General features: G+C 41.0%; 1 protein-coding gene across 16 annotated transcripts in view; it reads right to left on the bottom strand.

The window, feature by feature from the left end:
• The window catches only part of UNC79 (unc-79 homolog, NALCN channel complex subunit), a 248,535-nt gene that overhangs the window by 98,636 nt on the left and 132,556 nt on the right, over positions 1 to 17,343 (bottom strand). For all 16 annotated transcript variants that reach the window (XM_081050030.1, XM_081050029.1, XM_081050037.1 and 13 more), the window contains exons 23-26: positions 13,822 to 13,979; positions 5,443 to 5,624; positions 3,358 to 3,559; positions 1,484 to 1,663 (exon numbers count right to left, since the gene is read on the bottom strand). In XM_081050030.1, the coding sequence (XP_080906156.1) occupies positions 1,484 to 1,663; positions 3,358 to 3,559; positions 5,443 to 5,624; positions 13,822 to 13,979 (722 nt within the window). The remainder of the gene's footprint in view (positions 1 to 1,483; positions 1,664 to 3,357; positions 3,560 to 5,442; positions 5,625 to 13,821; positions 13,980 to 17,343) is intronic.

Below are 17,343 nucleotides of genomic sequence, written 5' to 3'. Positions count from 1 at the left end.
AAATCAACAACAACTCTATTTAAATAAGCATTAAAAACAACTTGACCCTAGAAAATACACTCAGTGCTAACTGCAATGGATAGTAGGGGCAAGTTTAGTTTTCCTAGTTTTAATTAACATCACATAAAAGATGCTTACATCACAAAAGCTGTGTGTTTTTCTTTGCATTTCAAAACATTCTTCAATGTTACTTTAATTCTTAATCTTCAAAACTATCATGTGAATCAATTAACAAGAAATAACAATAAATAAACTTTATATCTCAAACTGATCAGTTAGGTTCCAAAAGAGCTGGGAAATTCTTACAGGAATTGTAATTTATTTGATCTAAGTTTTGGTTTCTAGGAGCTGATGAAGTTTCACCTGGGGCCTTGCATTACTACAGGCTATTCTTAAATGGCCACCGGTTATTATAATATTATCTTTGCTCTCTGAAACACTGGATTATTGATTGTTTAAAGAGCTTTCATTGATTCTTCCAAAGTTCAAAACATCATATTTCCATAGCTTGTAAAAAAAAAATAGAGAAAAATGCAATAAATAAAATCAAATAATATTTATGATTAAAAAATGGTTATGTTACATAAAGCTGTCTTCTAATAAATGCCAATGAAAACACAAACTTTTCAGCTTCTGACAGGATAAGAAATATGTTTTATGGTGCTATTTTATTAACTTCGTAACCGTTATTTAAAATTAAATCATTTAATAAATTTTACAAGTTAGTAATATATTTAAATATGCCCAATCACTAATATCGTGATTTAGTTATGAATTTTTAATTATGCCTCATTCATGAGTGATTGCTAATTATTAGAGTTCATCTAGTCATTTGGAAAGTTAAGGAAAACTTTGTCCTCTTTAAAAGTGCAGTATAAAGGAACACCTTTAGAAAACAAGAATGTGTGGTCTTTTTTTTTTTTGAGTTGGCAATGAAACTTGTTTTTATTTTAAGTTCTCTGGTAAAGTTGGGCAGAAATTTAACTTCTCCTCAGCCTTATTGTTCCTTTTCAAAAGCAACCAGTATTATTGGTGTGTGTGGGAACTTGTTTGTCTGCCTCTATCATGCATTAAATGAAAATGCAGTCCAGATACACTCTACTTCTTTAGCTGCCAAGAGTCTTGATAAAGTCTTATCCAGGAAACTCTGAATAAGTTATAAGGCTGGTGCAAACCTTCACATTCTAGACTTAAGAGCAAATGCTTCTACTTTCATGCCAAGCATCAATGGATTTGCTGCCTTCTACGTTTCAAGACAATCTACTACTGGATTGAGGCTTTGCTCTGCTTTACCCAAAAACTGGAAAAAGCCACCCAGGGTATTAACACCTCTGGGGTGACCCTCTAGGGAATCTGAAGGCCAAACCTGCTGAATGAACTCAGTTTGCTAAATACACTACTTTTTGTAAACACTCAACAAGACAAGTCAGCCTCAGAAAGACATTCAACAGATTTAAAGGAAGGATGGAAAAAGGTACTCAACGGATTTTGGAGGTGAGGGTCTCAGGGAGGGAGAGTGCCCTCTTAGACTCCGCAGGCCCTTTCACACTGTCTCTCAGGGAACGCACGCTCTTCTGGCGGTTCCTGGCAAAGCGAGCCCTCTTGATCTTCCACAGGGCGGTGTCACTGAGGTTGCCAACATTGGTTCTTACAGCAGTGATAGCTTTGTAAAAGGAATTAGAGGGCATCATTTTCCTTCACTGGCTGGCACATAACTAGTTTGAAACAACCCATCTGTGTATATTTGCAGTATTAAAACCATCTTTCTGATGATATAGGAGCATTTGTGACAACATGGATGGATCTTGAGAGTATAATGCTAAGTGAAATAAGTCAGACAGAAAAAGCAGAGAACCCTATGATTTCACTGATATGTGGTATATAAACCAAAAACAACAAAAGAACAAGACAAACAAATGAGAAACAAAAACTCATAGACACAGACAGTAATTTAGTGGTTACCAGAGGGTAAGGGGGTGGGGGGTGGGTGATGAGGGTAAGGGGGTCAAATATATGGTGATGGAAGGAGAACTGACTCTGGGTGGTGAACACACAATGGGATTTATAGATGATATAATACAGAATTGTACACCTGAAATCTATGTAAATTTACTAACAATTGTCACCCCAATAAATCTAATTAAAAAGAAAAAAACAAACATCTTTCTGTAGTACATATATAAAATGGGATATTACTCAGACATAAGAAAAGATGAAAAACTGCCATTTGCAACGACATGGATGGATCTTGAGGCTATTATGCTAAGTGAACTAAGTCAGACAGAAAAAGTGGAGAACCATATGATTTCACTCATATGTGGGATATAAAACTGAAAGCAACAAACGAAGAAGAACAAAAAGTCATAGACACAGGTAACAGTTTAGTGGTTACCAGAGGGAAAGCAGGGGAGGGAGAGGTAGAAAAAGGTAATGGGGGTCAAATATATGGTGATGGAAGGAGAATTGATTCTGGGTGGTGAACACATAATGCAATATACAGATGATGTATTATAGAATTAAACACTTGAAACCTATAATTTTATTAACCAATATCACCCCAATAAGTTTAATTTAAAAAAAAATAAAGGAATAATTTTTAAAATCTTTCATGGATACACGACTCCTTCATCTATCTCCCTCGATGTTAAGTCTTATATTAAAAAATCATGACTATCGCCTATTATTTTTGTTTAGACCAGGGGTGTCCAAACTTTTTTCAACGTTTTTCACCAAGGGCCATATGCGGTAAAATACACAAACAGCCGGGCCACTCACTCGAGATGAAGCACGTATTGCCTCACCTGGTTTATTTAAGTAAACTAAATATATTTTTGGAAGTTGCTGCAGGCCAATTAACAATGGATCATCGGCCGCAGTTGGCCCACAGGCCGCAATTTGGACACCCCTTTAGACCATAAGATTCAATTATCTAATTTTCTTATCGCTGAATAAACAGCTGAATGACCTAAGTCTTTTCCCCATCAATTTAGAGCTGTGGGTAACTGATTAATAAACATGCAAGAGTGAATTTGCAGGGTGAAAATATATCTCACAAACTTGCTCACAAACATTATAAACATGATGATTAAATAATATCTAAGGAACACACAGTCACAAATGGTTCTCATAGATGCTCAGTGAAATAAGAAGAATTTTGGTTTTGGAACACCAAGAAATAGTTAACCTGTGGATTACGACAACAGATATTCAACATGCATTTGATGAACTGAGTAGGTAAAATCAAGGCATCCTCCATAACGGGGAATTAAACTACACGCAGAGAGTATCACCTGCTTATCTAGCAAGCACATGAATAGGACCGGTGATTCTTTCAAGCAAGTTCTTCCTTTCACTTACTTGTAGGAAAAGGAAATTCTTTGTTACAATCCAAATGCAGCTGAGCTTCCAAGGAAAGGGTCTCAAATCTGTTGACAAAGAACTCCCAACTCAAAGCAGGAATATCTTGCTTAAGAAAATGCAAGAGTAACAGTTTGCTCAAAATCGTGGGTCGATCTTTAACCACAGTATCAAACTGGAAGTCAAGACAAAGACACAGTCCCTGGGGGAAAGGAGGGAAAAAGGGAAAGTCAGATGTGACATCCGAGTGGCTTCAAAGCACATGCACTAATTAAGCAAAGTCGGTGAAATAAGGCGACCTCCTCTCTCTATACTTAACAATGTAGAATGAGCCAATTGAAATACTTTTTGATTGCAAATTTTGGTAGGAAAAAAAATACAGAAGAGAAGCTCCTCCTTATTATAGAATATCTCTTAAATTTTGATTCAGACCTCTGAACTAAATGTATGTTATTAATTTTTTATGCATTAAATAATGACTTAATCCAAATTCCCTCAAACGAATGTTTATTTTTTTAATGTCTATAGTTTCTGTAAGTGAAGCATACTTTCAAAGCTACATTTTAGAATACACAAGAAGATGGTTTTTCAGTTCCCTTTCACTGCCAAATGCCAAAATTTAGAATTAAAATTTCTGAAAGAACTTTAGATTTTAGAATTCTTTTAGTAATACTAAAAGAAAATAAAGTCATCTTGTCTCCTTGGAATGTGAGTGGAACATAGGCTCTTTAAAAAAAATCAAAGATGGAATGCGTTGAGCATTTATTTCTCTAGTATATGAGTCTGCCATTCCCTTTAAAAAAAAAAAAAAACTAACTGAATGAAACTTAAAAACTGTAATTCATCCAACCATCCCATTAATTCACTCAACTCTCATCTAATGAGCGCCTTCTATGTTACAGGCCCTGAAAAGGGGTAAGATATAGAACTCCTTAATAATTTTATTAAGACCAACAGAGAAGGACGATCCTATCCAGAGGACAACTGGGAATTTTTACAAGGGAGGGTGTGTGGCCACAGGCAGCATACCCCTGTAATTTTTCAGATCCTGCACTGTTTGCCCTTTCTTCTTAGTCTTTTTTACAAGAAGAACCCTTATACTGATTGGGAAGCAGAGTGTGTGCACACCCCCACACACACACATACACACACACACATACACACAGAGTTAAGAACATGGACTGTATTATGAGTCACACCTCAGTTTGCTCTGCCTCTTACTGGCCATATGACTCTGAAATTACCTAACCTTTCTAACCCTCAGCTTCTCCTTCTATAAAATGGGAACACAAAAAAGGTTATTGTGGGAATTAAGTGAGATAATGCTTGATAGGACACTTTCGATACACTGACCTGGAAACACAATACCTATTTGATAAATATGAGTTCTTGCCATTATTATTAGTTTTATTAATAGCGATACGATAATAAATCACGTGGCAACGTGGAAAAGCAGAAGATCAGGACTTTGAAGGTTCTAGTCTTGGTTCTCCCATGAATTTACTCTGTGTCCTTTGATAGGTCACATTATTATATCTCTCTGAAACTTGGCTTCTTCAACTATAAAATAGAGGTACAAAGTAAGATAAATACACAACTCTCTCCGTGTTTCATATTTCGTGTTTCTTTGGTAGCATTTCATTTTCGTCGCATATTTACCTTCTCATGTGTTGCTTTGCTTTATATTATAATTCACCTGACTTCTCTTAGCATCTAGCCTCTAATGACAAGGCCCAGGAGCCAGCTAAACGATATAAAATAAACAAGCCTCCTTTAAAAATCTGCCAAACACACACACACACACACACACTCACACACACACACACACACACTACATATATAATAGTTACACCTATCAGAAGTGATATCAGCATATGGACAATGACTGAAAACAAAGCATCAACCAATAAAAACAAGAGGTCTGTTAATTAAGTGTGGTTCTGGAATGTTTTCCCCAATTTAAAAATTTCCATCATCATCATCATCATCATCATCATCCTCAGTAGTAAATGTGTTTACGTGACAAACAACTCAGTGGTCAGTAGCAGAGCAGAGTACCATCCACACACATCTGAGGGACGTCACCTGCAGCGCTGGTCTCTTTATGGTGTCGAGCAGGAGACCGGCCCTGGTAGCCACTGCTGGGTTGACGTCCTCCACAGCCGTCAGGAAGCAGCAGAAGGCGTGTGCCAGCGAATACTTCAGCAGATGGTTTTTCGTCACTGAGTGAATATCCAGAAATCTACAAATTACAGCCACTTTTTCCACTGCAACGTAAAGGCAGAGAACAAAAAAAAATTGACATTTATTTAGACAGTCTAAGAACTGTCCCACAGAGATAAGGGTAACTCTCGGCCCCCACACACTGACTTTAAATACCAAAAGGAAATGCGAATGACACCTTTTCCAGCATTCTGTTTCACCTACGCTGCAGAGACCATTTCTACTCAGTATAGTATTTTAGTGCCAGGCAGCCTTGATTTAGCTCCGATTGTCTTTTTTCTCTTTTTTTAATGGTCTTTTCCTTTAACTTCCAGCTATATTTCAAACTAGTCAAAATGCCCCCATGCTCATGTCTTTGCCCATTCCACGGAGGTTCTGCAGACAACACAGAGAGGTGGAAGGTACCCACCAGTCCTCACTCTAAGTTCTGGACCCTCCACTCCACCCTTAGTCTATCGTGATGTGAAATGACAACCAGTCTTCCGGGGGCTACAGAGCATTTCTTCCATGACACAGATGCACCCTTACTTGATAGATTTCTAATTATTCTGCAAATCTATGTTAAACTATTCCAGCCACCCTTAAAACACAGCTTTATAAAAAGTTATAGTAGGTAGTAAAGCAATGTAGTCCAATGCAAATAAAGATGTTTCCCTACTTTGCTTACGCTGTTCCAACAGCCTACAATATTTCTTTTATTCTTTTCTGCTAATGGACATTCTACCATCCTTAAAAGAATCGGCTGTTAAAATTCTACGTGTTCTGTGAAGCCCACTTTGACTTCCTAGAGTGGCCATTTCATCCATAAACTCCTGCAAAAATACTATTCATTTACATATGGCATTTGTGTGTTCACACATGCCTGTGCGATATATCTTCTTTTATGATCCTGAACTATATTTACACCTTTGCAGTTTCTTAACCTCTTACATGTTTGTGTTGGTCTCATCAATTAAACTAGGGGCTTTTGAGAGCAGGAACCCTCTCTCATACTCTTTTTCATTGTTTCCATAGTACCTAGTACGTACAGTATTTATTCAACAAATTCACTGAAACACTTATTTTAAATATATAGTTTATAAAGCATTTATATATATATATACGAAACCATCCTCGGTACTTGTGGGAAACTGGAAGTAAATAGAAAAATGAACCGTTATGGATGGAATGTTTATGTCGCCCCCAAAATTCATATGTTGAAGCCCTAACCCCTAATGTGATGGTATGTGGGGTGGTACCTTGGGAGGTAATTAGGTGTAGATGAGGTCATGAGGGTGAGGCCCCCCATGAAGGGATTTATGTCCTTATAAAAAGAAGAAGGGAGACTGGAGCTCTCTATCTCTCTCTCTCCACCATGTGAGGACACAGCAAGAAGGTTACCATCTACAAGCCAGGAAGAGAGCCCTCACCGAGGTACCGAATTGGCCAGCACCTTGATCTTGGACTTCCAGCCACCAAAACTGTTAGAAATGAAGTCCTGTTATTCAAGCCCCCCAGTCTATGGTATGCTGTCATGGCAGCCCAAGCAGACTAATATGTGAATCACTCAGGGGTTTTGACTTCAAAGTCCAGTCAACTAAAAGTGATAAGACAGGTACAACTATAACTGAAATGTAATATAAAGAGCCATAAATGCCACTAATGGGTATAAATAAAATGTTATGGGAGATCAGGGGATAAAGAAATGGCTTTCCACCAAGGAAACCAAGAAAGTGGAACTCAATGGGGGCATTTGAAGGTGGTTCAATTGGAGGTAGCATTTGAATGGGACCAAGAAGGGAAAAAAGTTTCAGATGGAGAGCAGAGAATGGCCAAGACGTGGATGAGGGGAAGCAGGGAGCAATAAGAACAGAGCAATGGCATGTAAAAAAAAGAAGAGTGGGAAATTGCGGGGAGCCATTGATGCGCCCCCCCCCAGGGCGTTTGTCTTAGAAATATTTGGCTGAGTTTCACAGTAACTTGCTTATCTAGAAGCTTACAAGAACAGGGAGGTTGGCTACATGTGAAGGTCAGCATGTTCCAAACGCCAAGAAACAAGGAAGATAAAAAACACAAAAGTCACCACATTCTGTAAATAACGGTGGGAATGTTCCTGCTTATGTGCTGTATAAATTGGCTGAGACAAATAAACTCGGGGCTGCTGGCTTCTTCGGGACTAGCAGTCCTCCCAACCCCATCTTTCGTTTCTGTCTCTTTTCTGTATCCTCACCCCCTCAGTCAGGTCATCTGCTCGACTGGCCGGCAGGCTCCGGCAAGTGGCGCCCGAACAGGGACCTGAAAACCTGGGACCACGGTAGAGGACACCGCTCGGGAAAAGCGCGCAAGTGACTCGGACACGTGAGTCGGTAAGGGAGCGGTTAGTAGATATATAGTTGGGAGTAAAAAATTATGGGGCAAGAGAATAGCAAAGCGCTATTTGTACAGGTCTTAAAGACCATGCTCCGTTCAAGGGGCACTAAGGTTAGCACCACACAGCTGCACTCTTTTCTGCAGTTTGTAGAGGAGGTTTGTCCATGGTTCCCAGAAGAAGGGACAGTTAGCTCGGAAACATGGACAAAGGTTGGAGAGAGAGTGCAGGATTATTATACTGCCCACGGACCTCAACTGGTCCCAGTAGAGACATTTGGGCTATGGACTTTAATTAGAGACTGCTTAGATCTTAGACATGAGGGCTGTAGGCTGGAAAAGGTAAAACAGGCAGAAAATGTGGAGCTTCCCGTTTCTGCCTCTGCTCCGGAGGAAGGAGAGGAGGGGGAGGGAGCTCCGATATACAATAATGAACCTACTTATCAGGAAGTGCCGGATGAGCTATGGAAAGAATTAGATCTGAAAGATCAAAAAGGTTTGGAAGAAACTGCAGCTAAGTATGATAGGGAGAAATATCCCCCTGTAGTGGCTACAGCTCAAGAAAGTAGACAGCCCACTGATCCAATGTATACACTTTCTCAGCAAATGAAAATTCTTCAGGGACAGCTAGTGAAACTTAAGGTTGCTCGGAAGGGAAAAGATTGCCTCGGACCTCCCCAAGTGCCTTATACTGGGAAAAGCGTTTCCAGACCTCCCCTGATTGCTTACACCGGTCCATGAAATCCCAGGGGTAGGGATCCCCCTGTAAATAATTTCACTGCTCCGCCTCCTGAGGAGCCTCGCATATGGGATCCCCCATTCACCTACAGCGGTGATAATTCAACAAACTGACTTGGTAGAGTGGCTGTTTCTACCTAATAATTTTGTCAAATCACTCCCAACTTATTTGGAATTAATTTCAGAGCTTGTTTTATGAGCTCACACTTAAGTTCTTTATTTAAACGGAATCTAAGCTGATAAAATAGTAGTCCCGTTTAAAAAACAACAAATTATATACTTAAATACCCATTCTAAAATCTGACAAGTTGCTATTTGTGGATATTTTAAAATTATTAATAATCACTATCCAAAAAATAAATTGTTTCAATTCCTTCTAAAGACCAGTTGGATTCTCCCTAAGAGATTAAGTCCAGCTCCAATTTCAAAAGCTGTAACAGTTTTTACTGATGGGTCTAGTAACGACAGGGCAGCGATAATAAGTGAAATAAATCAACAAGTCATTCAAACTAATTGCACCTCTACACAGAGAGCAGAGTTACTTGCTGTATTAACTGCCTTATAGGATTATACTAAACCTTTAAATATTGTCTCTGATTCAGCTTATGTAGTTTACACAGTAAAAAACATTGAGACGGCGTTACTGTCTAATAACTCAAGCCCGTCTCTCCAGTTTCTTTTTAATCAGCTTCAACAGGTGGTTAGAAACCGACAACATCCATTCTTCATTACTCATATACGTGCCCACACCTCCCTACCGGGACAACTGATGCGTGGCAATGCTGTTGCTGATTCATTGATTGCTAATGTTCTAATTACTGAGGCAACTGAGTTTCATTCTTTAACCCATACAAATGCTGCTGGCCTTCAAGCTCATTTTCCTATTACTTACAAATAGGCCAGACATATAGTTCAAACTTGCCCAACCTGCCAAATTGTTAATGTTTCTCAAGAGTACAGCAGATCGCTTTTGGCATCCTTCTGCCAGCCCCCAGGCCTTGGTTAAATGGAAGGACCCACTTACGGGTTCGTGACAAGGCCCAGACCCGGTCCTCATATGGGGCCGAGGATATGTTTGTGTTTTTCCACAGGATGCTGACGCCCCGAGGTGGCTCCCGGAAAGACTGGTACGCCATGCGGAAAAATCTAAGGAGTGGAGGGACCAGCAGCCCCTAGACCCTAAAGACAGTGATGATGAGTCCAGTTGAATCTCCACAGACGCGCAGCTCCTCAGTGGTAACTTCTCAAAAGATGTTCCTGACCGTGCTGGTCCTGCTAGGCGCAGCCTCAAAGAGTCAGGGACAAGGGAATAACTATTGGACATACGTGCCTAACCCCCCATTGCTCCAACCGGCTGCCTGGGATCATCCAGAGATTCCTGTCTACACCAACAACACTTGGTGTATGGGTGGTTTTTCCAGCAGCCACATTCGTCCGACAAAGGCGGAAAACTTCAGTTTTGATGGCCTATCCACAGGGAGGCCCATTTGCTTCACAAAAAACCCCGGGGACAAGAACAACTGTCTCCTAGTTAACCTGACTCTATCCAGAAGGAGCTACTTGGTCCAGATAAACAGTCCCCTCAAGGATGGGGACAATGAGTTCCAACAAATCACCACCACTTTGACCAATTGGGAAGTTTGGATGACAGAACTCACAGGAGCAGGAGTGCCAAATATTACATCGGGAGCACCTGATTTCCCTGTTTGTGAACGCGACAACAACAACCATACGGGACAACCTGTATGGCTTAGGTGCCGTGGGACTAACGGTACGGTGTATAATACCAGTAACTCAGGGTATTTGGTAAATTGGGGTCTTCAAGAAAAAGACAATATGGGAAAATTATATCTGGTAGAGACTCTATTAACTATGGACGGCGGCCCCATACAGTCTTATTTGTGGCGGTTGGTGGCCGCTATGGGGGGGGAGACTGGGGATCCACGAGGGAATGTACAGGTTGTACGGGTTAATGTTGGCTATTACAAAGTACAGGCCTGCGTGCCAGAACCCTATGTACTTCTAATTGGAAATGTGACAATAACTTCTGCCGAAAGTCATTGGAATGTTAGTTGTTATAATTGTACCCTTACTAATTGTGTTTATAATATCTCTGCCACTAGCAAACTTGTACTCCTATATCAACCTTCTTTTGTAATGGTACCCGTAAACCTTACGGGTCCCTGGTATAGTGATGAGGGAGTTCAGCTATTCAAGCAAGTTACTGAATTGCTTTCACGCCCAAAACGCTTTGTAGGTCTCCTTGTAGCAGGTATTGCTGCCTTAGTTACTCTGATTGCTGCTGCTACTACCGCAGCTGTCTCTCTTTCTCAATCTATTCAGACTGCACAATATGTCAATCAGCTATCTGCTAATGTTACACAAACTCTTGCTATCCAAGAAGCTATAGATCAAAAAGTAGAAGAACGCTTAAATGCATTGTATGACACTATGTCTCTCATAGGAAGAGAGGTACAGAGTATAAAACTACGCATAAATCTGGACTGCCATGCAAACTTTAAACATATTTGTGTGACCCGAAAGGTTTATAATAAGTCTGATTATGGTTGGGATAAAGTTCAACAACATCTTGCAGGTATTTGGCATCATGATAATGCCTCTCTAAATTTGATACAATTACATCAAGATATTCTAGCCCTAAGAAAAGCACCTCAGCTGGATACTTCCCTTGCCGAAATGGCAAAACAGATGGTTGAAGGGATACAATCCGCTTCCCATCTCTTACAGCCTGGCAACATGGAATAGGAGCCCTCATTGGACTTGCGGGCTTGGTGCTTCTTGGGTTACTGATATTTCCCTGTGTGCTTCAATTGATTATCCGAGACCTCTCAGCAACTAAAGTCACCTTACATAGGTTGCTGTTACATACCAAAAGACAAAAACGCCCTGATACCATGCTATAACTCTCCGCGAGAGCAAAGAGGTGCCCCCATAAATAAGTGATTTTGCCGATGACGAGTAAGTCTCTCTCTTGGTACAGGACAACTCAAGCCAGGCGGCATCCGATAAAATAGGATGTGCATTGCCAAAGACGAGTAAGATCCTTTGATACAAGGTGAGACAACTTAAGACAGGCGTCACTTGGGATAAGCACCTTAGCTCTATAAAATAAAAAGGGGGGAGATGCGGGGAGCCATTGATGCGCCCCCCCCCAGGGCGTTTGTCTTAGAAATATTTGGCTGAGTTTCACAGTAACTTGCTTATCTAGAAGCTTACAAGAACAGGGAGGTTGGCTACATGTGAAGGTCAGCATGTTCCAAACGCCAAGAAACAAGGAAGATAAAAAACACAAAAGTCACCACATTCTGTAAATAACGGTGGGAATGTTCCTGCTTATGTGCTGTATAAATTGGCTGAGACAAATAAACTCGGGGCTGCTGGCTTCTTCGGGACTAGCAGTCCTCCCAACCCCATCTTTCGTTTCTGTCTCTTTTCTGTATCCTCACCCCCTCAGTCAGGTCATCTGCTCGACTGGCCGGCAGGCTCCGGCAGGAAATGAAGCTGCAAGCATGGGCAGCCAGACCATGGGAGGCTGTAAATGTCAGTTTAAGAAGTCTAAACTTTATTCTCTAGTTTTTATTGAAAACTCAATAAAAATTTTTCTTTTATTTTCTTATTAGTTTCAGGTGTACCCCAATAAAATTTTTGAACTTTTGAACACATAATTAGAACTGTGATTCAGAAGATTAATCCAGCAACTATCTAATCCTTAAATTGGCATCAAAGAGCATAGTTATATATATTTATCTGCTTTATTTGGATGTAATGCCACCAAAATGTTGCCAATACCATGTCGTTTTTTGGAGAAAATTTTACTCTGATCTTATTCCCTACAACATCATGTGCTGCCATATAAATACATCAGCCCCTGGGATTCATGGGGTATTAAAAACCAAGAACTCTTTGAGGTGGCCAGAGATTAGGGAACTGAACTCAAAAATATAATAGTTAACTCACCTGTTGGAACTTCTATTTCTTTGCCCAATTTCTGAGACACTAAAATACACAGAACCATTGTGATGAGGCCATGATGACATGGCAGCCCTGTGTGCGGTCTCCTGGGAATGGGAGTATTAACAGCGTGCAGTGACAGTGAAGAGGAGGTGGGAGGCTAAGAGAACACACCCAGGTTCCTTCCTGACCACGTTCTGCTAAGAACTCGCCCTAGGAAATTATACCCATCATGGCCCCAGACTTGGTCCCTGATGCTTCAAGGTAAGGATATACCATAACAGCAGAGCTTCTCAAACTCCATTGAATTACATGGGGAACTTCTTAAAAATGTAGATTCCTGGCCTCACCTCCTGAGACTCTGATTCAGTAGGTCTAGGACATAGTGCAATAATCTGCGTTTTTAACAAACATTCCCACTTACCCTGATGCAAGTACCCTATGAGGTTCACTATACAATTGATCATTCCCGCCAGGACCCATATGAAAGTAAACAAGGGGGCAATTAATAAATGCACCTGGAGAACAGGTAAACTAGACAGGATAACCCTACCTAAGGACCACTCTGCAAAATACTATTATTGAGGAAGCTCAGCTAAGCAGAACCAACCAAGAGTGCCAGCAAGCAGGACAATGCCCCTTAAAGAGAAGGGAGGGGCCGGGTGGCTCAGGCAGTTAGAGCTCCAAGGGCTGCTGGTTCGATTCCCACATAGGCCAGTGGGCTCTCAGCCACAAGGTTGCCAGTTCAATTCCTCGAGTCCCGCAAGCCATGGTGGGCAGCACCCCCTGCAACTAAAATTGAACACAGCACCTTGAGCTGAGCTGCCACTGAGCTCTCGAATGGCTCAGTTGGTTGGAGCGCATCCTCTCAACCACAAGGTTGCTGGTTCGACTCCCGCAAGGGATGGTGGGCTGCGCCCCCTGCAACTAGCAACGGCAACTGGACCTGGAGCTGAGCTGCGCCCTCCACAAGTAAGACTGAAAGGACAACAACTTGACTTGGAAAAGTCCTGGAAGTACAAACTGTTCTCCAATAAAGTCCTGTTCCCCTTCCTCAATAAAATCTTTAAAAAAAAAAAAAAGAGAGAGAAGGGAGGGAAATGGAGGGCCGAAAAGAGATCCCACAACTGGACATCCGGTTTACATTGTGAACCAGAGAGAATTTTTAAGCTACTACAGAGGTACCTGCTTCAAACCTCATCTTCCAGTCTTTGCTGTTGAAATTGCCATTTATGATTGTCCAGAAGACGTCAGCACCATGAGGAAGTGACAAAGCATGGAGAAGAAGAGGAACTGCCAACGAAGAGAGCTGGGAAAACTCAGATTTGACGACTCTCCACAGGCTGGAAATCAAAAGGAGGCAAAGTGGTTACAGGTAGGATAACCTTTCTAGAAATAAAAGACTATTACCTTAATTTAGAAGAAGTGTAGTTAACGGGTGGCTGGTAGGCATGCTCTCAGTGAAATTAGATTCATCAAAACTAGAATCCTCAGATAAACTTTTCCTATGCTCTGTTCTGTTCTTGTTTTTTTTTAAGTAACTACTTTTATGTAACAACATAGAAAAAACACTTAACACTTAAAATTACATTTTTAACATAAACATTTTTAATTGTATATTATAAATTCAGATATATAAATGAACAAAGACTGCCAAATAACATACAAAATTGATTAGTTTTGCTAAAATGATGATGTGATAGTGACTTAAACATCTTTTTTTCTTATGCTGAACATCTGGGACTTTTTGTTGGCTTTGCCTTCCCAGCAGCCTTTCCCTCTTCTTCTAGGAAAGAACAACTCTTTTTCTACTAAGAATAGCCTCTTCAACTGGCAGGGCTGTCGATCAAGGGTCTCCCCTCTTTTTTCTATCATGAGAGCACAAAACCCAGGCTGATCAAAGTACTTCGATGCCACGAATAGAGTGATCAGTCTAGGGGTGGGCATATGACCTAGAATGCCGGGATCCTTTGTCCAGGTTTTGCTTTGGACTCTGAGAGAGGGAAGATCTCTCTCCTAAAACCTCAGCAATGAAGTACAATGCTAATCTAGAGCCGCCAGTGACCCTCTTTTCTATGTCACAGGGACAGCGTGCAGAGAAGTCAATACAGATGAAATGGGGCTAAGTAATGGGCAGGGAGGAAGAGGAGAGGGGGGAGAAAGGGGGAGAGGGAAGGAGGGGAGAAAAGAGAGAGGGAGGAGGGGGAGAGAGAGAGAACCCTAGTAACATCTTATGAGTACTAGCCACGCCTAAAACCAGACCACTGCTGGTCAAAGATGTACTTTAGCAAGTTTAGCTAAGTCCCTATCAATTTCTACCAGAAAAATTCTGAATATATCTTTTATTAATAATATAGTACTGGTTTCCAATTTTGTATTAATTATTTAAAGTATTTCTTATCCTTTTTGTTGTTGTGTTTTCTATTTGGTTCCAGAGTTAATATCAAAATCAAAACTATTTGTGGCGGGAGGCCGGTTAGCTCACTTGGTTATAATGTGGTGCTCTTAACAACAAGGTTGCCGGTTCAATCGCCACATGGACCACTGTGAGCTGCGCCCTCCACAACTAGACTGAAACAACTACTTGACTTGGAGCTGATGGATCCTGGAAAAACACACTTAAATAAATTTTTTTAAAAAGGTTAAAAAACTATTTGAGACTTTCAAAAACTCATAATGCACCACCAAGAGACTGAGGAGTGACACACATTATCTCCATTTTACAGAGAGTATGCTAAGGTACACATCAAGGGAATTGCTTGTTTCTCAGAAGACATACTAGAGCTATGGAATGAAAAGGAACAATTTTGAAACACTGTATGCTTCATCCAAGTAGTGGATATCAGACAAATATGGATCTAACCCCAACTCTGCCATTAATTAGCTGTGTAACCAAGTGTAAATTCCTTAACTTCTCTGAACTTCCTCTTCCTCCCAATGCTGGTTGCATTCAATGAGATGATTCATAGTGCTTGACACATAGTAGGTAGTCAAAAACCTCACACTACTGTTACCATTGGGAGGCTAAGATGACGATCCTTCCAGAACACAACAGGCTCTACAGAGAACGCAAAGGAAAAAGAAGACATAAGCTACGCCCCCCTCGCGGAACTTTCAATTTAGTTGAAGGAGGCAAACCATATACAGCATTGCTAAAAACTGTCTCGGTGACAAAAATCCCAGGACTTGGCCAGTCTCATACATATGGCTTTCCCAGTTCCCTAAGCAGCTTTGTTTGAAAAACAGAAGGAAAAACGTCCTTTCTTCAGATCCATCATTGTCCATCATGGTTTTTGTGTAGGGTCATACTTTGAGGAAAAACCTGAGCTATGCCACCCAGAGGCTGAGCCCAAGATCCCCCAGCACAACGACCCATTTGGCCTGGGCACCTGTCTGGTAGAGGTGGCTTCCACAACAAAAGGCAGCCCACTTAGTATTCCCACTCTCCTGGAATGAACAGAGCTTCTGCCTGATTCCTAACCCAGTTCCTTCATCGCCTTTGCCTGGACTTGCGGCTTTTCCCATCCGTTACACTGATATTTCCAGATCAGTCTTACTCTTCCCCACATCCAGGTCAGCATGGCCACCGTGCCACCATCTCCTCCCATATCTCTTGTAGAAGCCCCATTTATCATGAGGAAACTTCTTTAGAGCCACCATGTCCATGGTATGCTTCTGTCTTCGGTTGAATAGTGTCACATGGACCCGGACCTCAGAATGTGAACCTCAGAATGTGACGTTTTTTAGAAATAGGGTCATTGCAGATGCAATTTGTTAAGATGAGGTCTCACTGGCGCTAGGTGGTCCTAAATCTAATGACTTGTGAGTGCCCTCACAAGAAGAGATGGGGACAGAGAGACACCCGTCACATGAAAGGAAGACCATGTGAAGATGGAGGCAGAGATTAGAGTGACGCATCTACAAGCCATGGAAGGCCACCAGAAGCTAGGAGAGAGGCAAGGTTCTCACTTTTCTCCATGCTTATGCTATCAAGGTCCAACTCTGACCCTTTTCATCGTTTTAAGATCTTCCATAGATTCCCCAAACATCTTTAAATGAAGTCCCTATCTTCAAGGTCCTTCACATTTGGGTACTAAGCTCCTTCTCCAGCTTCATTTTCTGTTACTTCCCCTAAAACCACACCACGCAGTAAAAAATAAAACCTCGGAATCACCTAAATATTCCCTACTCTTCTTGTCCCCTCTTTCCAACTCTTCCATCTCTTTACTCTTGATAGTCCCACTTTCTAGAAAATGGCCTACCCAGCTCAAATATCTCCCTGTCAAAATTCTATCCTTATCTCAGTGCTCATCCACAAGGTATCTGCTCCTGATTGCTTCTCTGATCATCCAGAAATGACCTTCCCCACCTCTGAAATATACAAAACAGTCATCCAATCACACATCTTTTAGATTCGATAGTGACTCTTACATACGTAAAATGACCACATATCTTAGTTTATCCAAGATCTTCATCTACTTTATACTTATTGTTTTGAGATTATTACGAAGATCATTCCCTTTTTACTCTCAAAAGTAGACCAATTTGAATAGTAAATTATATGGTCACCTTCTACATACAGAGTGTTCACCCCCTTCCAAACTAGATCGCAAATTTCCAAAGTGCCTAGAAAAATAACGTAAATACTAAGCCCTCAATAATACTTGTTGAATAAATACACAAAATGAGTGAAGACAGACCCTTAAC

Source organism: Rhinolophus hipposideros (assembly GCF_964194185.1).
Source record: "Rhinolophus hipposideros genome assembly, chromosome: 5".
Classification (NCBI taxonomy): Eukaryota; Metazoa; Chordata; class Mammalia; order Chiroptera; family Rhinolophidae; genus Rhinolophus; species Rhinolophus hipposideros.
The sequence above is the reverse complement of the archived record's forward strand: the minus strand, read 5'-3'. Positions and strand labels throughout refer to the sequence as shown.